The sequence below is a fragment of the Ursus arctos genome, unplaced genomic scaffold (assembly GCF_023065955.2).
Source record: "Ursus arctos isolate Adak ecotype North America unplaced genomic scaffold, UrsArc2.0 scaffold_16, whole genome shotgun sequence".
In the NCBI taxonomy this organism is placed as follows: domain Eukaryota; kingdom Metazoa; phylum Chordata; class Mammalia; order Carnivora; family Ursidae; genus Ursus; species Ursus arctos.
The window spans coordinates 53,761,191-53,788,362 of NW_026622830.1; the positions used below are offsets into that span (position 1 = coordinate 53,761,191).

The following is a 27,172-nucleotide window of genomic DNA, read 5'->3' on the forward strand; positions in this document are numbered from 1 at the left end:
ACTAAAGAAAAGTTTCTCTCTGTTCTCCCTGAACAGAGAATAAAAAAGCCCCCCCCCCCCAAAAAAAGGCAGAAAAGGAGGAGCAAAGGAAGGAAGAAGAAGAAGAAGAAAAAGGTATTAAGATAATTACAACCTTTGCCCAGGACAGCCAAGTTCCAGATAATAAGACTTCCAGAAAAACAAAATAAGGAAAAGCAAGAGAGAAAACCTCAGCACAGTAATGCCAAAGAGTATTCCCAGAACTGAAAACTCCCAGTTACCAGAATGAAGGGACCCGCTGAATATGCAGCACCGTGGATGAAAACCGACCCACACAAGGTACACCATCACGATATTTCAAAAGACTTGGACAAATTGTAAAACTCCTACAAGCTTCTAAAGATGGGAGGGGAAACAAGTTACATACGAAGGAAAAATGAGAATAGCTTCTGAATTCTAAAACAGTAACATGAAAACAAGAAGGCAATGGAGCAATCTTTGAATTTATGAACAAAAATGAATTCCAATACAGAACTCTATACCCAGCGAAACCATCAATCAAGTTTCAATCATGCATGGTCCCAAAAGGTTTGCCTCCTAAGCATCCTATGTCAGAAAGCCCCTGGAGAAAGTCTTCCACCAAAACACGAGCATCAACAAAAAATGAGCAAGGCGTGAGCTTCCATTAGAAGGGATAAGGGAATCCCCAGGACGACGATGAAGGGAGATTCCAGAATGGTGGCTGTGCACCAGGAGAGAGGGAAACAAGTCCAAGCCGGAGCAGTGTTGCTCAAGAGGAGGGCATGCTGAAGGCTGTCTTCAACTTGTCCAAAAACACTGTACTATCTTTTTAAAGTAATTAACGCCACCAAAAGGAAGAAGTCAGTGAAGAAAGACAAAGACAAGAGTTGCCACAAACATAAAATCCAACTCTGGACAAAAGCCAAACGATGAGAACAAAGGAACATCCAGGGACAACACAATAAAAGACCGAAGGAGCAAGCAGCTCAGAAAAGAAGAGAACGGAGATCTCCAGGAAATTGTCTGCCAGAAATCAAATGTGAAGAAGAGATGAGTCTGTATGACCATGAAGAAAAATTACTAAGAGGCTACTGGAAGGTATGGGGAAAATAGGTCTGGGGTAGGGGGTAAATTACAATAGGTATAAAAAGGGTTAAGAATGTGGGGGACTGATGGGGCACCTGGGTGGCACAGTGGTTAAGTGTCTGCCTTCAGCTCAGGGTGTGATCCCGGCATTATGGGATCGAGCCCCACATCAGGCTCCTCCGCTGGGAGCCTGCTTCTTCCTCTCCCACTCCCCCTGCTTGTGTTCCCTCTCTCGCTGGCTGTCTCTATCTCTGTCGAATAAATAAATAAAATCTTTAAAAAAAAAAAAAGAATGTGGGGGACTGAAGAAAGATGAGTACCCGTCATAATGCCCTGGGCGCACCTCTATCACAGGACTCACCCACTGTACCATCATCACTGACTGACTTCTCTGTCTCCCCTCCTCGGCTGTAAAGACCTTTTGGAGAGGATCATTTCTCATCCAGTTATCACCCTGCAGAGTCCAGTACAACGCCTGCTACAAGAGTATACACAAAAGCAAAGGGTTTTTGTATTTTTTTGCATTTATTTGGGTACTGAGTATCTACTACACATACCTGCTATCCTTCCGGAGAACTAGAATTCAAAGACATATGGACCTTGCTTGCCTTTAAAGAGTTTCAACTTTTTTTCACACCTGAGAAAACAAATATTTCTCCTATATCCTCACTCTCCCCAAAAGATGAAAAGTTCACCAGGGGCTTACAGAACTTTAATAGTCCGGCTATCACTAATGGATATGGAACCCAAGACCTGATGACACGTGCTTGACATTGTACGCATTGTGTAATATGAAAAGAGTGCCGGCTTGGGTATCAGGACACCTGGTTTCTAGTACTTTAGAATTACTCCTTTTGAAGAAGAGGAAATCCCAACTCCTTGATATGACCTGTCGGTCCCTGAATGATCAAGCGCAGTCTGACTGTCATGCTATCTCCCGTGAATCCTACAAAGCAGCAACATTAAGCCATTTTCGGTGTACAGAACAACCTGTGCCCTCCTCGACACCTCCTCCACCTGGACCTTCTTCCCCGGAATGACCTGGACGCATGTGCGGTGGGAGCCGTGCCCTTCCCCCCGGTGAGACACCTCTCTCCTGTCCCCCTCAGCACGCCTTCACATGACACCAGTATCTGTGGAGTGGCTGACAAATGCCATGCACGGCCCCAGGACACAAGGCAACAGACGAGAGAGACGCAGGACTCTCCGGTGGTGGAGCTTCCCGTGCAACAAACTAGAGCGGATGTTAAATCGGGCCTGTCAGTGTCTTCCTCCACCCAAACAGCAAGATTCTGGGGACAACGACAGCCTAAGTTCCGCAGCCTCAGCACCGCCATCCCAGACAAATATTTAAAGCACTATTAAATAAAACCAAAGTGAAGGTCAAAAAGCCCCAGTGCCTGCAGCAGGTAACATTTGCTCTTTAAAAGCCCTCTTTCTCTACTGTCGTTGTTTGTTTGTTCGTTTATTGCCTCTTGTCTGTTAGGAGTATAAACCTGAAAATGTCATTCAGGGAAATCTTGCGAGTCCGCTGGAACTGGCTTTATTCTCCTTACTAACCGCAAACACAAGACAGCCCAGTTACTCCCCACGTCTGGTTTCTGTTCGCCACTCTATAACCAACAGCGCGCACTGGACCGAACACCTAAAACACACGATCAGAACACATGCACTTGATGCGTGAATGACCTAATGATGAATAAATGAGCGTATGCACTGGCTTTGAGGGCCTTATAATTGCTCCTCACTCTAGTTTCTATTTTAAGGAGAATTCAAGCAGATAGCAACACCGCATTTATCAACACTGGACCTGCTGGATGTCTGCCATTTGAACCGCGGGCAGCTTAGGGCCACGTCCAGCATGGAACTACTAAAATACAAGCATAACAATTTGAACTAGTTCAACTAGGACAGAAAACTAGGTATTTCCCAAATCCTATAATTAAAATGCTTAAATTATTTTGCTCCAGACAAAGAAAAATTAAACTTGGCTCATTATACAATGAAATAAATTGCCAGCTCCTTGAAGGTATTTGTAAGATGGACACTCTCTACATTTCTGGCATAAGTGGGGACATTTATACGTACACGGGGTCCTCAGGCTACTCTGAACTCTCTTCCCCCTAACATGCAAATGAGAATTTCCCACCAGTCACAACACACTCTGAATCTATGCTTCCTGAACAGGTAACATACTCCACACGATCACTTTGCTTCTAATGGTCTCGTTTCAGTGCACAGTCCAACCTGGACAGTCCCTGACACCCGCCTCTCACTCACCCGGACAACAGTGACAACCTGCGATCTGCGGAGGGTGTGATGTCATAGCAGTCTCTCCCAAGTGCTTTACAAGCACCAGCTCTGGAATCCTCACAGCCCTAACTGATTACTACTCTCGTTCCATTTTGCATGTGAGAAAACAAAGTCCAAAAAAACTTAAGACATTTTCCAAGGTCACACAGCAGACAAGGGAGAGAGAGATCAGGCATTCAAACACCAGCTTACCTTAGAATCATGATGCTATTCTGGCTTCCCAAGTTACCCAGATATTATTACTGTTAAAACAACGGACATGATTTGGGCTTTCCAAAGCAAACATGACAGAAAGATTCTTTCTGAAGCTGAGTAACAGTCAACATGACACACTGCCATATTAGAAGATCTCTGGCTTGAATTAACCATGCAGGCTGAGCCCCTGGCAGGAAATGGTCCGCTTGATGCTAACTGCCAAATAAAGCCCAAAACCACTGTTTCTCAATGCACAACATTCTAACCATTTAAATTATCTGTGAAGGTCTCTAATGTCCAAAATATATAACCACTTCACACAGGTGTCCCTTCCTCTAAGCTCAGTGTACCAAAGGTTTCTGCACTCAGGCAAGCTGTAGTAACCTGTACTGAAGAACACAGGTCAGAAGAAACTTTCTGAAAAACCAAAAATGTATAAAGAATGCAAACATGATTGGGGCGCCTGGGTAGCACAGTCGTTAAAGCGTCTGCCTTCAGCTCAGGGCGTGATCCTGGCGATCCGGGATCGAGTCCCACATCAGGCTCTTCCGCTATGAGCCTGCTTCTTCCTCTCCCACTCCCCCTGCTGTGTTCCCTCTCTCGCTGGCTGTCTCTCTGTCACATAAATAAATAAAATCTTTAAAAAAAAAAAAAAAAAGAATGCGAACATGATTATTAAAGTTATCTGGGCAAACAAAAGCTTCTTTACGCTTCAAAATAATTTTCTAGTCAAACACATTCTAATACTAGACAGTGGAGCAGCTCATAGGTCACAGGTCACTGCATCCCATTCATCTGTGTGCCAACGCATGGAACAGGGTCTGCGGTCCAACCGGTAGTAAGCTACTGATGATGTGAATACATTAGGGAAATGAAGAGGCAATATTACTAATTGCTGAAAAACCGGCATTAGGAACAACAACAACAATAAATCGTCCGTTCTACATGCAGAGTACACGGTGAATACCAACTGCTTGCACTTCTTAGATACGCTGGTCAAACTCATCAGGGAATAAGATTAGCTTTTAAATCCCCACAACAGAAATAACTACATCACTGGGAACTGTATTTGCTGAACCTCAGGCTGATCCTTCCCTAACTAGCCATGTACTAAGAACTATGTTCTGTCACATTTGTCAAAGAGTTATGATAATCTCCACTTAACAGGTAAGAAAACAGATTTAGAGCTTAAGGAACCTGGTCAACATGCAGGGAATAAGAATCGAATCTGAGGTTCAAAGCAAGACCTATCCAACACCCATCCTCTTAACCACCATTCTGTTCTACACTGTAAATGATATCCATAGAAAATTCCACTGCACAAAGGCTCATTAAAAATACGAAAGAAGCACTATTCTACTCAAATTAATTAATAGGCACAGTTAACATATTCAAGACAAGACAACGCTTCAATTGTACACAAATGAACGAATGGGCTACTAAGGTATACCTAAGGGTCATTCTGTCTACCTGAGAGAGGCACCAAAGGAAGGACCCATGACCCAAATGCGTGCAGTACTTAGCAGGAAACCTCCTGCAAGGCCTGGGAGTGGTAAGTGATCAAGAGACACAGTCGTGCGGGCATCACTGGCCTCGGTGGAACTGGAGATCACTACCTGGACAAATGGAAGCAGTTTGCAAAGCGAAGGGTCCCAGATCTAGGTAAGGAAGACGAAGCACATTCCCTCCTGCCTCTCCTAGAAAGAGCAACTAGGAAGGCTGGAAAGAGTAACTGCAGAAGCTCTCTGACCACTCTGAAAAGTAAACTGGAGCAGGGGGATTAGGAAGCAAGACTGGATTTAAATAAACCACGACCAAAATCAGCAGATTTCAATACAATGGAAAGTCTCCTTGCATGATATCCTAAATGGGGACGGCACACCCCAAACTTATTCAGCATAGGAAGAACCAGAAAAGCGTCAATTCCCGTGGGAGGAGAAAATCAACACAAGCCAATATCAAGAAGGGAACAAATATGACAATCAGCCCAGAGGGACTTTAAAACAACTACTGTACAAATAATTCCACAAACAAGCATACACACAACATACTCGATATCGCAAATTCTTCTTTTCCTTTTCTCTCTTAAACCCACTGGCTCTGGCCCCCACCACTCCACGAACTTCTCCCTCTAAGACTACCGACGACCTCTGCACTGCTCAATCCAATCATTAGAGCCCAGGGCTCGTCCTTTCGACAACTGACAAGAGCTGATCTCCCACTCATGTTCTCGTGATTTTCTTCTTACCCCACCGATGGCTCCCTCCTTCCAGAGTCGCCCAGGGCTCTGTCCTTTCTCCTCTCAGCTATGCTTACCTCCCAGGCAAGCTCATTCAAATGCTGCTTCTATGCTAACAAAGCTAAAACTTGTCCCTCCGGCTCAGCCCGACTGCCTGGCCTTGCGCTGGACTGACCGCTGTTCACTCTGCACCGCAGCCCCACCGCGGCCTGCTCCTGCGCATCACCGAGACGGCAGAGCTACTTCTCCCAAAACCCCTTCCTGCTACAGCTCAGGGCGGCAGGCAGTGAACGCTAATAAGAGGCAACGTGGGCAAAATGAAGAGAAACATCATTCTCTTCAACTCTGCCAGCCCTCCCAGCGGTAGGGATGGATTCTAATTCCCTGTACAACTAATTGTCGAGAATGGCCCGGGTTCTCCTGACCAAACCCTGGCAGGTGTACTCTCTGCCGGGCCTGCTTGTAGGCCCCTTGGGGAAGTGGAGCATCACCGAAGAGAACTCAGTGAAACGTCCGACACCTCCAAGCCCAGGTGCTGACTGGCCCGCCCCCTCCACAAACCTTCCTACACACAGCCTTCTCCGTTCACGACAACGTCCGCCTTCCAGCTGCTGAGGCGAGAAACAACGGACGTCATCCCTGCCGCCTGTCTTCCTCCCACATTCCCCATCCAGTCTTGTCAGCAAGTAATGTTGGTTCTTCCCACAAAAGAGGCCCAGACGCTGTCCCCTCACCATCATGCTCACCAACACCATCGTGGCCGGAGCCACCATCCCTCACCGAAATGACTACAGCACTCCGGAACAGGCCTCCCCGCTCCCAGCCCTGCCACCCTAGCATACACGCTCACCACGGCAGACCGATTCCAAGCCTAGATCAGACGGCATCGCTTCTCTGCTCCAAACCCTAAATGGTCCCTCATCTTACATGGATGACAACAGAGAGTCAGTGAAGGAACGAGGCGAAGGACTGAGCCAACAGGTGTTCCCCACACTGCTAGGCTGTTTGTTCAAGGGGTCAATGGGACTGAAGAAGGGGCCTCTGAGGGCAGTCAGTGTGGAACTGCTGGTGAGAACACTTTTAAAGATATTAAGAAAACCCTGATTTACTACAACCTGGAGTAGAATCTGCTAAGACACATTATAACTGATGACAGTAAAAATATCTGCAGAGCAGGAAAAGGATTAGCTGGAAAATTTACAATGATGAAAATATAAGTTGCTTAAAGCATTTAAACTATGGTTATTCAGTCTATCATTCATGAGCAGGAGCTTTGTGGAAAGTATTCGAACCCATCATGTGTTACTGAGCCAGTAGCACCAACAGCAACCTCATGAAATAGCCTGACTTGTCCTACCACACTGCAGTTCAATGGTTTGTGCAAGGCTCTGTTGTGACTTTTCAACCACAGAGCCAAGACTGAAATCTATTTGAAAAAGACCCCCCCCTTTACTCATCACTATTACCAAACACTGAATTGCTTCGGAAATTAGCTTTTGCTCCTACATGTTAACATTTCTTCATGAGCTCGGCCTAAATTGACAAGGCACAGCAGCGCTCGTATGAGGGACTTCGGGAAGTGAAGGCATTTCAGTGGCTGCAAGCATCTTACTCACAAGCAACGTCCGACGCGGCCACACGGCTCCCCCGCCGCCACAAGTTAGAGCAGCGCCTGCTGACTCACTCGGAGGAGCGTGCAACTCCTGACCTCAGGGTGGAGTTCACGCCCCACGCTGGGCATAGAGGCTAACTAAAAATGAAAAAAATTAAAAGTTAAAGAGAGAAGTGGATTTGTGTCCCCACACAAACGTGTAGCAGATGTGTTTTGAGCTCAAACTACAGTTCCAGCGGCATTTCTCAAACCTCAATGCAAGTACAATGAAAATTCACGTATCTCAAACCCACTTCACCGAGCAACTGAGGCACTTCCATCAGACCATCCATCGGAGAGAGGAATCTGCGCTGTAATGACGTGCGGAAAGGCAAACATCAAAAAGAATCTAGTGGGGGGCGCCTGGGTGGCACAGCGGTTAAGCGCCTGCCTTCAGCTCAGGGCGTGATCCCGGCGTTATGGGATCGAGCCCCACATCAGGCTCCTCCGCTAGGAGCCTGCTTCTTCCTCTCCCACTCCCCCTGCTTGTGTTCCCTCTCTCGCTGGCTGTCTCTATCTCTGTCGAATAAATAAATAAATAAAATCTTAAAAAAAAAAAAAAAAAGAATCTAGTGGAATTCTATCGATGTCTGCCAAACGATGAATACACTAAACTGAAATGATATGCTTCCGAACTAGTATCAGTGCGCAAGAGCACCTACGAGTATGCAGACACTGTCAGAGATGACATCTGTAACCTTCCGTGCAGATCAGCCCCGAGACTGAACATTTGTCATTGGTTGTGATGATACGGAACACTACCTGTGAGCTCCAATTACAAAACATGTTATCCAACCCTCCCCCGAAAAAAATTCCATTCTTATTAGACCTGTATTATAATATATATATACATACTCAACTATTATTTGAAATTCTGTCAATAAAAATTTTATATATTAGTGTTCTCTCCTGTTATGTAAGTACTTACATAATATCCTTCATTTTGCCTCTTAGTCTGCAAAACCTAAAATATCTACCATCTGCCCCTTCACAAAGAAGCCTGCCGATCCGTTTCAGTCATCTTCCCCAGATCTTCTGACCACAGGTACAGCTAAGGCACACACCACATATCTTTAACTTCTCAGCTGTTTTTTTCTTTTTAACTTAAGTCTCTCATTTTACCTTTATTCCTTATAAATTTTACCTTGTTGATTTTAGCACTTCATTACAACCTGTCGAAGTATTTTCAAATCCTGATTCTAAAAATGAACGGTCTCCCAGCATTAACTCCTGATCTTTACTCAAATTCTTGATGAAAACATGACGACAGGTGTCAAGTATGACACACTTCTTGAGACATCTTCACTTGGGTGCAGAAATTCTGGTATTTTAGTTTTGTGGCAAATTACACTACATGTGGTTGCAATGTATCTTCTACCTACGAGCAGTAATTTCTTTTTTTTTTTTTTTTTTTGAAGATTTTATTTATTTATGTGACAGAGACAACACAGCAGGCGAGTGGGAGAGGAAGAAGCAGGCTCCCAGCGGAGGAGCCCGATGTGGGACTCGATCCCGGAACGCCGGGATCACACCCTGAGCCGGAGGCAGACGCTTAAGGACTGCGTTACCCAGGCGCCCCAAAAGCAGTAATTTCTTGAACTCCCTAGTAATGACAGGAATAACAATTTACTTTCTAGGCTGTATGCAGGAAAGGATTAAGCTTGCCCCAGGGAAGATTTGGCCATTGCCCAGCTCCTGGGAAGTCACCTCTGAGCCTTTGGAATCCCCTGCCTGATAAGGCGGTCTTTGTTTAGCTGGGGGCCTTCGGCCACACCAGACAGTCCATGCTAACAATTTGATTTCTGGTGGAGCCTTGCGCCACACACGACACCAGTTTGATCTCCAGAGGGACTGGAGACTAAACTCAGCCATGCAGGCAGTGCCTATGGGACAACCCCCAATACATATCCTGGACACCAAGGCTCAGGTGAGCTTCCCTGGTTGGCAGCATCGGTGCTGGGAGAAGTCAGCACACCTGCACTGCGAGAGGACAACTAGAAGCTCATGCTTGGTCTTCCCTGGACTTTGCCCGGTGTGCCTTTCCTTCACTGACTTCTGTCCACATCCTTGCCCTGTAATAAACCATAACCATGAGGATAATGGCTTCTCGCAGTTCTCTAAGTCCTTCTAGTGAACCACGGAACCTGCAGGTAGTCTTGGGGGCCTCCCAAACTCTAGGTCCTGATGATTTACAACGTACTTACAGCAACACTACAGCAGTGTTCTTTCAGCACGAGGAGATGCTAGTTTAAAATGCAGGTGACAGGGGCGCCTGGGTGGCACAGCGGTTAAGTGTCTGCCTTCTGCTCAGGGCGTGATCCCGGCATTATGGGATCAAGCCCCACATCAGGCTCCTCCGCTGGGAGTCTGCTACTTCCTCTCCCACTCCCCCTGCTTGTGTTCCCTCTCTTGCTGGCTGTCTCTGTCTCTGTCGAATAAATAAATTCTTTAAAAAACAAATAAAATAAAATAAAAAATAAATAAAATGCAGGTGACAGGCTTCCACATCAGCAATGATCATCCAACATCTCTGTGGGATAATACCAGGCATTTGCATTAAAAAAAAAATTTTTTTTTTGAGAAAGAAAAAGCCAGATCACGAGGCAGTGGGGCAGGAAAGGAGACTCCACACTGAGCACAGAGCCTGACACAGGGCTGGATCTTATGACCCTGAGATCATGACCTAAGCCCAAAACAAGAGTAGGACGCTTAACTGACTAAGGCACCAGGCCCCCCTGCCTGCATCTCTCATATACTCTCCTTGGTGATTCTTACATACACTACTTTCAGGACCACTGACGTACCCAAAAGCTTCCTGAGGCAGTGACCGTCTTTTTTTTTTTTTTTTTTTAATTTACTTGCTTACTTACTCACTTATGTAATCTCTACACACAACGTGGGGCTCAAACTCACAACCCCAAGATTAAGAACCACATGCTCCACCCACTGGGCCAGCTAGGCACCCCAGGACTGTCTTCTTTTTAATGAACCCCCATCAGGACAAGATGCTCAAGAGTCAAGAGTGACTCAGGACAACGCTCTAAATCTGGTAGAGAAGTGAGAACAACTGGCATTATTAGTCTTCTAAAACTTAGACTATATACACGTGTGAGATTTGTTTTGTCATTCCTCAAATATCCAAGACAATGTAGAAATAAATGACTGAATGCAAACCACAAGTTACTTGGATACAGTGTGAACAACGGATTCAACGGTGTCCATTTCTCACCCATTTTTCAATTACATCCATTTTTTTCAATCTCCTGACAGTTAATAGGAAACCTGAGTTTTAGAAGCTGTCTTCATACCCTTCTCATCTACTAAAAAGATCACCCGTGAGTTAAAGGTCAAGACAGCTGAGATAATCTTGAGAGTTCTCCTCTGTCAATATCAAGGAGCCATTTACCCAAGGAGCCTTACCCTGTTATTTCTTCATCTCTAAAGTGGGAGCCCCGGACCAGTTGATCCCTAAATTTAGATCAACCTCTAAAATCCTAGACTACCTAAAAAAATAAAAATAAAGGAGGCAAACACCCAGTGGAAAAGTTTAGAATTTCCAATGAAATAGTTGAAAGGGCAGACTCAAAGACGAAAATCAAACATCAACTCTTCACCAACCAAATCATCAACCGTCACCCGACAAAAATTCATTCATATGTAGACAACTTGCATTTAAACTAAGTTACTCCTGCTACCTCTTTTATCAAGTCAATTCCTTAGGACACAACTAATGTATTTTTCCCAAAGCAGAAAGCAAAGCTTTTTTTTGCCATGACACAGCCAAGGAAACGCCAAACTTTTTACCTACACTGGAATCACAATTATCCCCAGCCTGAAATCTTAAGGGTGATATTTTAAACAGTCTAGGGTTTTTCACTTCTAACGTCTACACCATCACTGAATTCCATCATTTCTTAGATCTTTGCCATTCATGACACTTGGCCCTTAATGGAGGTCACAGTCCTGTCAACAGGAAAAGGGAAACTTTCTCAGACATAAACCCATTTCCAAACGCTCCCCTGTAAGACTCAACTTCTATAGGGCAGCCATATATCACCAAAAACAGCAAATCTCTGCACGGATTGCTATAATCTAGAGTCTGTAATTCCTAAATTACATATAACGCTAATGTCAAACATGAACCAATCCAGTTTAGACTCCAGGATACCACATTCATCTGCCTGGTGCGAACATAAACCACCAGCTGCCCAGTTCCTCCTGCATCTGTTCACGGAAGAGCTAACTGTAACAGGACGAGTTAGGTACTGTCTTACAACTATTAACTATCAACGCACTTCTGAGCGGACAGAAAAACTACACTCCTTTTTGGAACTAACACAGCTAACTAAAAGTGACACTGGTCCATCTCTTATAGCCATGGGACTGTTAAGATATTCCTAATAGTTTATAAACTTTAGCTTCATCTCATGTACAACAGCATGTTGAAACATCCATGCCAACGAGAGTCCCAAACTTTCCTGGCTGGCCTTCTATGTACAAAAACCGGGCCTTGTTTTGTCTCTCGGAGGCCAGGGGAGACATCTGCACTGCTGGCTGGTAGACCTCGGTTGGTACAGTTGGGCTCAGGTGACAGCTTCATGGGCCTGTGTTTTATGTAGCGGTCTGGGATGTATGACACTTACAGTAACAGTCCTGTGATTTGGATGCTTAGCTTTCCCTTACAGCCTCACACCCGGGCAGAGTGTCAGACATCCACAGTCCAATAACAAGGAGTGCCCCCGCCTTGGGCTGGGCTCACTTTTGATAATGGGACGAAAGCCCAAGCATCCTACCCCAGGAAAACAGCTCATGTGCATACACACAATTCTGCGTACCGTTTCTGGGGTTCATGGACCTAGGAGAGAGCATTTCCTCCTTAAGCAACAGTCTGATCAGTAAGCACTTAAAAACAAAAAGATCTTCATGGACTTTTCACCAAGGGAGAAATCTGGGAGCCATCCTGGAATTGCTCTGGACACCCCCTCTCTCAGCCCTGGCTCTTCATTTCCCAGGTCAGAGCCTGGAGACTGGCTGAGAAACAGGCTTCAAATCACCCTCTCTCCAGTTCCTCAGTCACGCCCTTAATTAAGGCCTTCTTCACTTGTGTGTACAACGTAATTGTAGAATTAAAAGGACACAGGCTGTTAGATTGGACCATCTGAACTTTGCCCATCACTTTACTAGCTGGGCGACAGACACCGGGCAGCCATTCCCTTAATGACAAAGGCTTGGCTCCTCTCCCTTCTGAAGCGCATGACTGCAACACCTCCTTGACCGACCTTGTACTAGTTAACCACCCGCTTGTCATAGGAATCTGCTCCCGTCAGAATCAACCACAGGCTGCTCTGATCTTGTCAATAGTATCAACCCTACCTCCTTCTCGACCCAACCCTTTCTGTACTCCTGAACACGAGTAAAAACATCCAGTCTCACAGACCCCAGCCTCTCCCGCCTCTGCACCGTTAGAGCGGGCATGTCCTCCACGAGGCCCTGCCTGCTTCCCACCTTCCACTCTCTTTCTACAGATCCCTGCAGACAGCCAGACCTGCAGAGGTCACGGCATCTGGTCCACAGCCAGTTTCTGTATGGTTCTGGGCTAATCAAGGTTTTTACCCTTTTAAAGGTTGTTTAAAAAAAAAAAAAAGGCAGCTACGTGACAGGCCCTATGTGGCCTACAAAGCCTGAAATGTTTACTATCGACCTTTAACAGAGAAAGTTTGCTGACCTCTGAGCGTGACCGTGACGGGGACATGCCCTCCAGGTCCTCAGAGCACTCTGCTCTGGCACTATCACTGTAGGCATCACACTGCACGCTGACTGCCTCACTCCGCTCCTGTCTGTGCCCCCGGGGGCTGACACTACACCAGGCACAAGACAGGGATTTAATACTGTTGACTCCTGAACAACTGGGTCCACGTATACACAGATTTTTTTTGATACATGCCGCATAGTAAATGTAGTTTCTCATAATTTTCTCAACATCCTCTTTTCTCTAACTTACCTTTTTATAATACAGTATATGATACACATACAAAATATGTGCTAACTGCCGATTCTCAACTATGGGGAAGGGTCCGGCGGCCCGCACTGTTCAGGGGTCAACTGTCCTGGCACTTTACATGTGTACACCATCCCACATAGTAACTGCACGTAGAGCTTCAAAGATCACAGATACTAGAGTTTATATAGACAGTATCAGAAGTCACGTGACTAAAGGCAACGCACCAGTATTTGTACCTCAACCTCCTGTTTCATAGTTAAGATGCTCTTTCTACTAAAAAGACCTGCGTCTCTACACAAACTATGATACCTAGACATCTTTGATTACTAATACCTGAGACTTTAGCTAAGGGTAAAATTTAATTTTTGACTCGCTATTTAATTTTGATAATTTTTAAATTACTGCTACTTTTTGTAAATTAAAGAAAAAAGAAAGAAACAGACACCCTAAGGAAGCACTAGGCAGGTATTTGTAAATTAAATATCAGTACTTAGTGGTTTTCTACTCAGTGCACCACAGCCTCCCATGATCCCACCTATACCGGTCTGAGAACCCACACCACCTTAGAGACAGGCTCCATGATACGCCTGTCAAAGAGGCTCAATCCTCTGTCTAGCTGTTCCTGCTCTAGGCGGACTTTGGAAAAAGTCAAGAGTCCGGCCAGCACTGTGTAAGAGAACGCTCCATGACGATGAAAATGTCCCATCTCTGCACTGTCCGAGGTGGTAGCCACTAGCCACACCTGCATACTGAGCACCCAAACTGGGGCTAGTGTGACTGTCAAACAGAACTTTTCATTTTATTTAATTTTAATTTAAATAGCCACACATGGCTAGCAACGACTACAGGAGACACAGATCCAAGTCTAGACTCCAAACACTGCAGTGAAATAAAACACAATTTTCCCTGTATCCTTAACTACAGGCTATGTTATCTGGCCCAATCATTCCCCTGAAAAAGACTAAAAAGATGGACAGAATACTTTAAAATCTTAAAATCAACCAGAAACTGACAAGACAATAAGGAAAGAACAGGCCAAAATTAAAGTGAAATCAGGAACCCAAAGAGATGAACAAGCACAGAAACCACCTCTGCCCTGCAGTCATTTGCCAATTCTGAAAATTTTCAACTTTCATTTTTACAACCATTCAGGGAAAGAGGAGTAAGAATCAAAAGCTGGGTCCCTTAGGGTGTTTAACCAAAAACACTACCTCCAGAAGCAGGGCCCTAAAGGCTACAGAGCTCAAGATAAAAGAAACCAGAGGTGAATCACCTCTCCAGTAAAATCACAGCACTGGGCGGTCCAAAATACCTCAAGCCTTAAACCTGCTTTAAACTGGTTGAAGCAAAAAAGAAAAAAAAAAAAAAAGCTCTCTGGAAGGAGCTATATCTTCATTCTATGCCTCAATAGACTCCTACAAATAATCAGAACTAAGTTAAGAATCCTACAAATAATATTCTACACCATAAATAAAAATGAATCACAGACCTAAATGTAAACCTGAAACTTTTCTAGAGGGGGATGGAGGGAAATAAAGGAGAAAACCTTTGTGACCTAGGATTAGGCAACAACTTCTTAACTACGACACTGAAAAAGCACAGTCCAGGGGTACCTGGGAGACTCAGTCAGTTAAGTGTCTGCCTTGGGCTCAGGTCATGATCTCAGGGTGCTGGGATTGAGTCCCAAAGGCAGCAGGCTCCCTGCTCAGCGGGGAGTCCGCTGCTCCCTCTCCCTTGGCCCCTCCCCCCATCCTGCTCTCTCTCCCTACCTCAAATAAATAAATAAAATCTTTGAAAAAGAGAGAGAGAATGCAAAAACAAACCATAGCATGAGAGAAAAGCACAGCACACATCTGACAAAGACTTGTATCCAGAATATATAAAGAACCCACCAATAAGAAAAAAAATTTAATAGGCAAAAGATTTGAACACCAAAAGATACACAGGTGGCAAAACCACAAAGAAAAACCATTACACACCTATCGGAATGGCTGAAAAGCTAAAAGACTAACCATACCAAATGTTGCCCCAACGATCCAGCGTGACTGGAACTCACACAAAGCTGGGAGGAATGTGAAATGGTTCAGCCATTCCAGGACAGAGTTTGACGCTTTCTCAAAAAGCCAACATAGGCCTACCACAGGATCCAGCCATTACACTGCTAGACCCAACCATTTCCAGGAAAAACAAAAGCCGATGGTCACATGAAGACTTGAGCAAAATTATTCAAAGGCTTTATTTGTAATAACTCAAAACAAGAAATGACTCTCCACACACTGATCACGTTCGATGTCATCCCAAGCAACAGCAGGAAGAAATTCCTTGGAAGTCAGCAAGGGATTCTAAAACAGATACAGATCTGCAAAGGGTCAAGGAGGGCCAAGGTATGCTTAAAAAGGAACCAAGTGGGAAGAGTTCCACAATAAGACCTGTTATAAAATTAAATAATTGAAGCAACTTAAACTGGGCAGTACCAGTGGAATTCAAGAAAGTCCAAAACAGATGCACATACACACGGACCTTTCATTTCCAAGAAAAGGGGCACTGCAGAGCGCTGGGGGAAAGATGCTCTTTTCAATGAACGGTGTTCGGACAACTAGCATGTTCAAAGGTTAATGAAGCTGGATTCCTTCTTCAGATTATGCACCAAAACCAATTCTGAGAGAATTACAAAGTTAAAGGTTAAAAGCAAAAGTATAAAAGCATTTAGAGAATAAATGAGGAACTAGTTCATGACCTCAGGGCAGGGAAAGACACAAAAAGCTTACAAAGGAAAAGACTGACAAATGGCACTAATTAAACTTAAGAACTTCTATTCATAAAAAAAAAACAACACAAAAAAACCACTGAGTCAGTGAAACTGCATATGACAAAGTGGGAAGAGACAGCAGCAAAATACATAACCAACAAAGAATGTGTGTTCTGAATATATATAGTCTACAAATCAATTTAAAAATAACCTAATAGAAAAATATGGGCACTTCGAAAAACAGTGCATCCGAATGGCCAGTAAATGTATAAAAAGATGTGCAACCTCACTGTAACCAGGAAAAGGCTATTTAAAACCACAAGGCAGCAACACAGCAGAAACCACCAGAAGGGGCTGGGCGGGGCGACTGACACAAGACCAGAGCAGGGCTGAAGCAGTCATTAGAGAGAAGACTGGGGGGCGGCTGGAGCCTCCCAGCACAGCGGGGAGCAACAGGAGAGTCCCTCACTGAGAGGTGCTCCAGGCCAGGCGCTCTAATGTACATTTAGTGGGGTCACAGTCTATAAGTGACTATAAACTAGAACTTTAACTTCACTTGACCAATGTAAGGAGAAAGAAACTGTTTCAGATCACTTTTTCCCACCAGCTCATTCCTTTTATTTTCTCCATCACAGGGCTACACCACTGACTCAGTCTGATGGGGGCCAGAAGAGGACGTGGAAACATCCTTTGTACTTCGCGTCCACATTATGGTAACCTAAGTCCACCCGTCTGTCCCTAATTCTCTTCTCTACCTTAGTAACAACTTCATGTACTTCAAGATCACAAGGCCCCCTCAGCAGGAGCACAGACTCTTCTTCAATCATTAAACCAATGACTGAGGGCCAACCCACTATAGGAGGAGGAGGAAGCTGTGAAGGACCCACAGATACGTACAGGATAATACAGAGTCCCTGTCCCTGAGCTCACAATATTCTATTTGCCTACAGGTGCGTCCAACTCTGCATAAGACATAGCAGAAAGTAAGCATATCACCAATTCCATCTTTGAACACTAACTTTTATCTAGCTCTGATCTTAGGGAAAAAATAAAGGACAAAGGCAAAACAATACATATTAAATTTAGGTATGACTTTAATGCTAGGCATAGAATCAATTCACACAATACTGTTTTAGTAGTCACCCCAAGACTTGGAAATCATCCTGACTCTAGTATAAGCAAGCCAATCTCTCAACACCAAAACAAAACCACCAGGGAACACGTGCCTTGAGCACCCACATATACACACTTTCCTGCTATCTGCCAAAAACCACAAGTCCAGGGGCCATACAAATTGCTATTTCAATGCAAAATCATTTATTTAAAATCCAAACCAAGATTCAAAAGAATTTAATGACCTCAGCATAAAACATTCAAAATCCCTAAACAAAATTAGTTGTGAGGTCTTCCCAAGACTCTAGAAAACCTGAAAAACATACTGAAAAAGAGTCCTGAAGTGAAGGCAATCTCACTAGCAAATCTAAGTGGTCAGAAGCCAAACACATGCCTCTGCCATTTACGACTGATTTTTTGCCTGCTACGACTTGCATTTCTCTTAAAACACTCTCAAGTAGTGGTTGACAGACATTAGCATGCAACAAAAGCTCCTGGACAGCATGTTCAAACAGACTGCGGGCCCCACCCCCCGAGTCTGATTCAGGAGGTCAGAGGTGGGGCACGAGCACAGGCATTTCTAACCCGGCCAAGTGATGGTGATGCAGTTGTACTTTGAGAACCACTGCAAACAACCAGTTTACTGGTTTACTGTGGTGTGCGCACGCACGTGTTTCCCTTCGCAATAAGCAAGACCAAGGGGAACTTGCTGAGGAAGAACAAACTCTTTTTTTTACGCAAATACTAACTTTTCTTGCCTGAGTGAAGGTAAGTGACCTGTTGCTCAAAACGTTTACTCTGAACAACAACGTAAAAGACTCTCTAAGCAGATCATCGGAAGGCCGGTGTGTCATGGAACTGGCATTACAGTGTTAGGAAGATGGATTTTTTTTTTTTAAGATTTTATTTATTTATTTGACAGAGAGAGACAGCCAGCGAGAGAGGTAACACAAGCAGGGGCAGTGGGAGAGGAAGAAGCAGGCTGCCAGCAGAGCAGGGAGCCCGATGTGGGGCTCGATCCCAGGACCTTGGGACCATGCCCTGAGCCGAAGGCAGATGCTTCACAACTGAGCCACCCAGGCGCCCCTGGGAAGATGCATTTTTAAAAATGGTTTCAGGGCATAATGTAAAACCCTTGTAAAGTACATGATGAATCCAACTGATTAGTAGAAGATACATTAGAGCTTCTAGACCAGTCATCAAGGATCTTTTATAAATCCCAACTTCCTAGGTCTTCAGAATATAGAATGAGTCCTAACGAATACATGACCAATTCCTACAAAATTAATTTCTAGAAAAAAACATTTGAAAACTATAAAGGGACAGAGAAATGCCTTTTTCCCGCAGCTCAAGTTTCATGATATTTGTAATCTAAAATAAAGCAGACAAAGACAGAAAAAGATAATCCAAGTTCTCCCTGGTATCAAGTCCTACCTGGTTTGTAAGTAAGGTTCTTTACCAAGGCAAACAAAAAACAGTGGACTGCTGACTGACGCAGGAACAGTTCTCCAACAACGAATGAGCCTGGGTTCTTTCATTCAATAAATATTGTGTCAGACACTGGGGATGCCATAGTGTGTAAAACAAAGTTTCTGCCCTCGTGTTGCTTAAATTCTATAAAAAGACACACAATGCACTACAAATATGGAATGTATAAAACCACGTCAGCTCTTTCTTCAGTCCATCAAAGACAAACACATGGTGCTTTGGTCACAAGTAGACCCAACAAACACCTACCATTCACAGCACAATCCAAAGCACCAGATGGCAGGACTTTTAAGATAGAAAATGGAGGCAGAAAGGAGATCCTAGGCACAGACAGCCCATAGATAAAACTTTTTAGGTTCTTCTGAGCCTTGGTTTTGGTCCACTGGCCCTAAATAAAGGAGGACAGAGTACGTCAAGTCTTAAAAGCACGATGGAAAATTCTAAATCGGCGAGAATGAGCACATTCACTTCAGAAACATTTATAGAGCAGCAATGTGTTAGAGATTATAAATTCTAGGATTTACTACAAGGGGATGAAACCTGCATGAGAAATTTACAATTTACTTTTCCCTCACATTACACCTTGCTTCCCACAAAACTATATTCATAAACACTGACACCCCCCCCCAAAAAAAAGTCACCAATGAAAAAACTCTGTAACAATGTAGAGGTTGTGTAAAGCACAACCTTGAACAAATAAGAAGCGTCAATCACTGCACTATGCATTATATATTTGTATTTAACTGATTTTAAATTAACTTAAAATAATTAAACAATTTTGGTATGTTCATTAAAATGTTTACCTACACCATGTTGGCCAGATCACAGCTTCATGATATGAAAGCGTCAGATTCAAACAGAAAATATAATTATTTCAACTCTCCCAGACACGGTACTTACACCTGCATGCTACTCACTCCCCCTTCGGAAGGCTGGGTTCAGATCTGTGAGACTACTGCTGCTCTAGTCCTGTCTGGTCCTAGAAGCTGCACAGAGAGTTCAGCAGGCCCAGCCAACAAGGACCTACCCCTTGTGGGCCAAGAAGCCCACGGCAAGCTCCTCGAACTCCAAATTTCCAGTGTCTCCTCTGCAAAAATGAGGATAGCAATACCACAATTAATGGTTCTCAGGAGGAATAAAGCAGAAAAAGCATGAAAGCAATCACCTCAGGTCTGGCACGTGTCATCTCCCAGATTTAATTCATCGGTAAAAAGGTAGTGACACCTACCAACAACACACAATACCCCACACGTAGCAGTAACATTACATCTCCTCCCCTATCAGTGGATAACATTCACATGTATGACTTTGGTCATTTTCCTTGTTCTGAAAAATGAGTTTACAGTAAATGCCAATGTATATCAATAAGATCTAGGCAGAATTCGTTTCATTCAATACAAAGCTTGCAAGGAAAGACCTTCATGTCCTGACAAATAAGTAAACTCTGTGATGATGCTACTTGTTCCCTTCTCGGAGGCTTTCAACTGCTAAAAAGTGGCAATAGTGCCACCCAGCCAAAAACACCTATTTCATACTTTCCTCTAAAAACCATTTCATTAGTATTTATGCAAATAAGACCATAATTAACGGCATTTGCTAAAAATCTCACCTATCCTGAAAGTTGAATTACATATGCCTATCCGAATTTTATTTCCATGATAGAGCCTAGCAAAAAAAAAACAATACAACTGTTACAGACAGGAAGAGAGGGGGTTCTTCTGGTACTTTATAATCAGAAACACATTTATGTAGTTCTGAATGGTAAGATTTGGCACCATTCCTAGAAATTAATGCCACAAAGTGGTAGACAGCAATTTCATTTCTCCTACACTAGGTTGCCTTTTGGTAGTCATGAAATGGAAGAGAAAAAAAAAAAAAACCTTGTACAAATATTAGCAGAGAGAAAAAGCCATCAACGGTTCAAATAATCCACTACGAAACATGGTTTTCAGAAGAGACATAAAAAAACAACTACTTAAGGCAGCTGGCTGAGGCACTGAAACACAGGTACACCCAAACAGGAGCTGGAACCGCGCTCATCCTCTTCCACCGAGGATCCTTCTAAGGACAGAGATGCGACTTCAGATTTGAATGCTTACTGCACTCACAAACTTCCTGGAATTTACTACTATTCACTCAAATAAGGTCATTTACTTTGCCCAAGTTTTCAGAATTTGCATTTTAAATAATTTCTATAGGCATCAGTAAAAATTCCCAAAGACCCCCACAGCAATATTTTGCTAATTATTTAAGGGATTTTAGTAAGGACATATAGTAATGAAATAAGTTCTTAAGCTCGAGCTTTAAGACAAAATAAACTACTACAGAAACTAAACTTTACTGGTTTACAAGCCAAAAAAACCCCCTCATTTCACAAATGATAGAACTTTTAATTATATTGAAATTTAAAACAAGATTTTAGCTGAAAACTGTCTAAACTGAAAATGTTTACTTTCAAAAGTTAAAGACTTACATATTAAGACTTTGACTCTCATCTTTCCTGTGTTACCCTTGAGACAAGTATTTTCTCAAAATTAAGACACTTAAAAATACAGGAAAAAAGGTTTCCATAAAATCTTTAGAGATAGAGAAGTAGCAACTCAAACCTAACATCCAAAAAAGAAGAGTCATGTTCAAAATGACTCTTTACTACACGAGAGAACATACACAGTACACAGAAGACACTATAATTTTTCCTGCGGGAACTAATCAGCATTTTTTTAAGGGGATAGCTTCAACAATACAATTGTTATTTAGACAATTTCTCAAACTTCCCAGCGAGAAAAGTTATGTGACTTGCTGAAGAACCCAATTTTAAGAATTGGGATGTCAAGTTCTCTAATTTCCAACAATGGGCATGGAGTGCTAGAGAAACGATGTTACTGAGAAATGTTCTAATGATCCTCACTGCGGCTCCTAACTTCTGGTTTCACCGGACACTTCCACCCCATCGCACTCATGGAGCTTCACTCCTAATCACGACTCACCTTCAGCGGACCGCCGGCCTGAAAAGAGGCTGAAGTCCTCTCTCCTGTAGGGCTCTGCCCCAGGACTCTTGGCCCCAAACCTTAAACACTAAGTTTTGGATTCAATGTCTTTATTTATCCAAGGACTTGCTTCTTGATGCATCATCACCTCTGAACAATGCGTAGGTCCTTTTATTCAGTGTATATACTCAAGTCTTAGGTTGATTGTGGGATCCTTTAAAAGACAGCAATGGGTTTTAAACCATCTTTCCCCAGTTTTCATTATTAAATCGGAGTATATGATAATCACCGGAAAGATATTACTTAAAGAATGTATAACATGGGATCTTGCTGCTTCGACAACATTTAGCACACAAACGTATTCAAGACACGAGGGGTAGGCTCATTCAGTGTTTCACCTCCAAGGACAGCCACAAAGAGAAAACAACGTACTCATAAAGACACTGGAACGCAAACTTTCTTCAAAAGTTTCATGTGTTTAAATATAGCAGGATGTTAAAAATTATCTCCAAAGTACAATGGCATGAAAAAATGACCTACATTGGATCTCAACAAAAATAAGGTGAATGCTAATTTGCAATGTATCTTTCCATCACTTCATCCACCTTTCAGGTTTTCAGAGATGAGACAACTGACCAGAGTTCACACATTTCCAAGAGAAGACTGTTTCCATTATCCGTTTTACAAATAAAATATTAAGGGTGAGGCTCTGGTATTTCATTTCAAATAGTAATGGCCTATTTTTCCAACCACGAAAATGTTGACATTCTATCTAAGAATCCCAGCGTTGGTCGTCTTAAGTATAGATCCCCAAATCCTTACACTGCCTTCAGCTTGAACGTATTTCAACCAGTTCCCACAATTACTACATTACTATTATCTTAGTCTCACTGCCAAAAACCCAGCTGCAGGCTAACTATGCAAGAATGAGACACTGTTGAAATGACTAAAAAACAATTTTTTTACCCTTACTGCATTAAGCTAAATCCTGCAATTAAATAAAACCAAGTAACACACACACACACACACACACACAAACCCCTCCTCCTCCTCCTGAGAAAAGAAAGGAAAGGAGAGAAAAAGAAACAACAAGTCCTTCTTCCACCTAAGCCAGAAGCAGAGCTGGGGGCTGGGTTGGGAAGAGGTAAACTTGGAGGCACAATGAATCAACGAGGTCTCCAGGGCTTTCGCCTCAAAAACCACAGGGCCACAGCAAGTTGAGCGCCAGCTGCGGGGAAGGAGCTGGCCCGGATCCGGGTTCGAGGCTCGCCCTTCCCTGCCGGAGGGCCAGTGGGTCCCCATATAGGGTCAGGGCTCTTCTCCCCCCTCCAGGTCCCCAAGGATTTCCCTCTTCCTCCTCCTTCCTCTCTCCCCCCTTTTGTCTTTGAGGCAATTGGCCAGCTCCCAAGGAGGCCGGCTGGCCTCCCCAAGCCCCCGGCCTCCCTGTGCGCTCCGGCCTCGAGCCCCTCTGTCTCTCCTAGACCCCCGAATCCACCAACCTCCCCATCTTTCACGAACACCCCCAGGCCTTCTCATGTCCCCCAAACCTCCCCGTTTACCCGAGCCCCCGGCCTCCCCTCCTCCCCTGGCCTGCCGGAGCCCGCCGACCTCCCCACAAGTCCGTCCTCCACCCACAGCCTTTCTCCCAGAACCCGCCCCCTCGTCCCCCTTCCCTGGCCTCTCGTGTCCCCACGCCGGCCTCCCCACATCCCCGTCTCCCGGAAACCCCCAGTCCTTCCCACATCTCCCGACCTGCCAGCGCCCCGATCCTCCCCAGAGTGCCGTCCTCCCCGGGCCCCTCCGTCGTCCTCCCCACTTCTCCGGCCTCCCCACATCCTCGGCCTCCCAAGCGGCGCGCGGGAGGCGTCCGTCTCCGCCGCATCCGCCGCGCGGACCGGCTGGTTAGCCCCGCTCGGCCCTCCGCCCACAGGCCGCGGCCCTGCCAACCCCCAGCACCAGGAGCCGGCCCACCCGCCCGCTTCCCGGCCCCCGCCCCCTCCCCGCACTCACATGGACCGCGCGGGGCGCCGGGAGGCGAGGGCAGACCACTGCGAGGCGGCGCCGCGAACCGACGGGCGGCGCTCCCTCCAACGCCTCACGCCGCGGGCGCACAGCGGTCCCGGCGGCGGCGGCGGCGGCGGCGGCGGCGGCGGCGGGGGCGGCGGCGGCGGCGGCGGCGGCGGCGGCGGCGGCGGCGGCGGGCTCGCGCCCTCTGGATATGCTGCGTAGGCGACGGCCGCGCATGCGCGGCGACCGGCTGAGGAGCGCTTCACTGCCACGGCGCGCGCCCGGTCGCGTCCCCGCGCCGAGCTTCCGCCCCCCCACCCCCCCACCGCCCCCCCGGAGGACCGGGCATGCGCCTGGCGGCCCGCGCATGCCCTGCACGCCACGGGGCTCCGCTCCCGAGACCGCGCCGGACAGTCGCGCGGGGCATTCAGGACGGCAATGGACTGAGCGCGCCTGTGGTGGCCGGGTCTGGGGAAGCTTCGGCGGAGGCTGGGAGTCCCGGAGGTCCCACTGGCGGCACTCTGGGCCGGCGGGGCTGGACCGACCTCGGGGAAGCCCTCCCACCCGCTGCCCTGCCCCCCACAGCCCGGACGCGGCCCCTTCGCAGGGCCGCCCTAGCCCGCCGCCCTGCAGCCCAGCCCCAGGGCCGGAACCCGCAGGGTCGCGGCCGGCAGTGGGCCGGGGCCTGGCCCGAGTCCTCGCGCGTGTCTTCGCCAGGCTTCCTGCCCACCCCGAGGAGTTAGGTGTCCCGGGCCCTTCTGCACACAGGAGAGTGAGGCTCAGGGATGTGTTCCGTGACATCACAGCTAATGCTGGGCTGTACTTAGATTGAATCCTGGAAGACGGCCTGAAAGAGGCTGTGGGAGGCGGCTGGAGGTAGACAGATGTGGGGCCTGCGTGCTGGTCCCTGGGCTGCAGAAAGAAGAGGAGGACCCCGGGGATCTGGGAGTCACCAGGCCTAGGGCAGCTGAGCAGACCCAGGACACCAAGTGGAAGGGGCAAAAATGCACTTGTCCAGGGTCTTCTTCAGGCATCCTTAGGAGCCTGGCGTTTGTTCTTTAGGCCGCAGGCAGCCTGGGGAGGGTTTCAAGCAGGAAGTAATATCTGATTTGTGTTCTTAAAAAAAAAAAGAAAAAGAAAACCTTGCGATAGGAAATGAAACCAGAGGCAGGGCTACTTTCATCTTTATGGCGTCACTTTGATCCTCACCACAAGCCAGGAGGGTCCTGGGATGGATCCATGCATTGGTCTCCCTACTCAGAGGGGAGTCTGCTTCTCCCTCTCCCTCTGCCCCTCCCCCTGCTCTCTCTCTCTAATGAATAAATAAAATCTTTAAAAGAACAAAGGTAATGAATATCCCAAACTCATCATTTCCTGATGGCTTTACTACATACTGCCATCATCTATGCTCTCGTCTGTTGTATCTTTACAGCAGAAATCCACGGAAATGACATGACGAGCCGCTGACGTCTCTTCCTGACTGTTCAGTGAGGGCAGGCTGGGAGCTTGAAATCAGCCACGGTGGGAATATGCACCCCATGGAGACTGGCACACGCCACAAATCAGCACACACACACACCCCCGCGGGAGCCTGTTATATTTACCAGCATTGCACGGTCTATGTGCTGCATGGTGAGATGACATACAGTCTGGAAACAATGAGACAGGGACATTTAAAACAAAGCTTCATTTTAGTCCAACGAAATGAAATGCGTTCTGAGCACCTGCGAATTCCGTGCCCACCTCTCGCTTCCTCCGCCCTTGACTCTCCGTGATGACAGCTGTGATTTGTGAGCACCTGGTAGATGCCAGGCGTATGAAGTTGTATTCTCTTATTATCACTTTCCGGTTCAGTGTGAATATTGTCCCACTTCATGAATGAGAAAACGGAGGCACAGAAGGGTTAAGACACTGCCCAGGATCAAACCTTTTGCTCCCTGCCTCAGGGCCTCTTGTCTGGCTCCGTGTGTACCGTCCCCCTTTCTTGCCCGAAGCAACCCAGAATCCGCGACTATGTCATTGGACATGTCGTCACTTTAAGTTCCAATTGATCTTCATATCCACTTGTTCTGCGTTTTCTGAAATGTCATTTATTCTTTGGCTTGAGCGATTTTCCTTTCCATCTTCTCCACTCTCTGCGATTGCATTTAATGGCGACGTTGATAAAGCCCTTTTCTTTAGGGTGATCTTGCCAAAGCGAGGGGTACTTTATAACCTTCAGCAGATAATTAATGCGTGTGACAACCCACAGACATTGCACACACTTCAGCAGGAGGATTGGGAGGAGTTCACAAGCACCTGAGCTGGAAATAAATTACAGGGGAAAGGCCTGCACCCCCTCCCCCGGGAACCCACACTCCGAGGCTGGCACCTCCTCCTTCCCGCAGCATCCTTGTTAACAGTGTCGGCAGCCAGCGTGGTCACCGTAAGGGGGAAACCGAGGCAAGGAAGTGCCTCACTCAGGGAATCAGCAAATCAGCACCAGAGGTGTGTGGGACACAGGAGTTCTGGGCAGAACCCAGCCAAGAACGGGGATTACCTCATGCTAAATCCACTGTTTGTTGAACGACTGAATGAAGGTTTCCCTATGTACTCCTTTCTCCCCGTGAATATGTACAGTGTGTTACCTTTGACCCTCTGGCTGTGGTTAAAGTGAAGAGAAAAAAGAAAAAAAAGAAAAGAAAAGAAAAGAAAAGAAAAGAAAAGAAAAGAAAAAAGAAAAGAAAGACAGGTTTTTCTTTGTGATGAGAACTCTCAGAACTTGCTCTTTTCACACCTCTCAAATACACCATAGAGCAGTAATGAACTGTAGTCCTGGGGTGTACTGTAAATCCCTATTCCTTATTGATCTGAAACTGGAATTTGTACCTTTTCACCATTCACTCAATTCCCGCACCCCCTCCGCCCTCTGCTTCTGGTTACTTCGTTCTGATCTCTTTTTCTGAGTTAGTCTTCCTCCTTTTCTCTTCTTTGTCTCAGATTCCACAGAGAAGGGGAAAATAGCTCTCTGTCTCTCTCTCTAGACAGGACCGATCTCTCTCTCTCTCTCTATGCTTCTCTACAGAAAGTCTTTGCCCTGTCTCCCTTATTTCACTTGGCAGCATGCTTTCAAAGTCCGGTACTGTTAGCACACTTAGCGGGATGTCCTTTTCTTCTGGCTGATTCCTATGCTATTCTCTAGGTACCACTTCTTTCCCTACTCAGCACTAAAGGGCACTGATGTTTTCCGTGTCCTGGCTATTGAAAATAATGCTTCTTGAACATGGAGGTGCAGGTGTTGCTTGGACATATTCCTTCATTTTCTATGGGTATGTTCCCAGAGGTGGAACTGCTGGATCATCCG

The 27,172-nt window shown here is 45.7% G+C and overlaps 1 protein-coding gene and 1 long non-coding RNA gene across 2 annotated transcripts in view; both read right to left on the reverse strand.

Moving 5' to 3' along the window:
- The window catches only part of LOC125281948 (ral guanine nucleotide dissociation stimulator-like), a 71,093-nt gene extending 47,130 nt beyond the window's left edge, over positions 1 to 23,963 (reverse strand). Inside the window, exon 1 of the mRNA XM_057312858.1 lies at positions 23,833 to 23,963. Coding sequence (XP_057168841.1) covers positions 23,833 to 23,834 — 2 coding nt within the window. The 5' untranslated portion in view covers positions 23,835 to 23,963. The remainder of the gene's footprint in view (positions 1 to 23,832) is intronic.
- LOC130543853 (uncharacterized) lies at positions 1,449 to 23,121 on the reverse strand. The gene is made up of 3 exons (XR_008959536.1): positions 19,085 to 23,121; positions 7,450 to 7,583; positions 1,449 to 1,564 (listed from the first exon to the last, which is right to left on the reverse strand). It is a non-coding gene; the product is annotated as an uncharacterized LOC130543853 (long non-coding RNA).
- Positions 23,964 to 27,172: the final 3,209 nt, after the last annotated feature.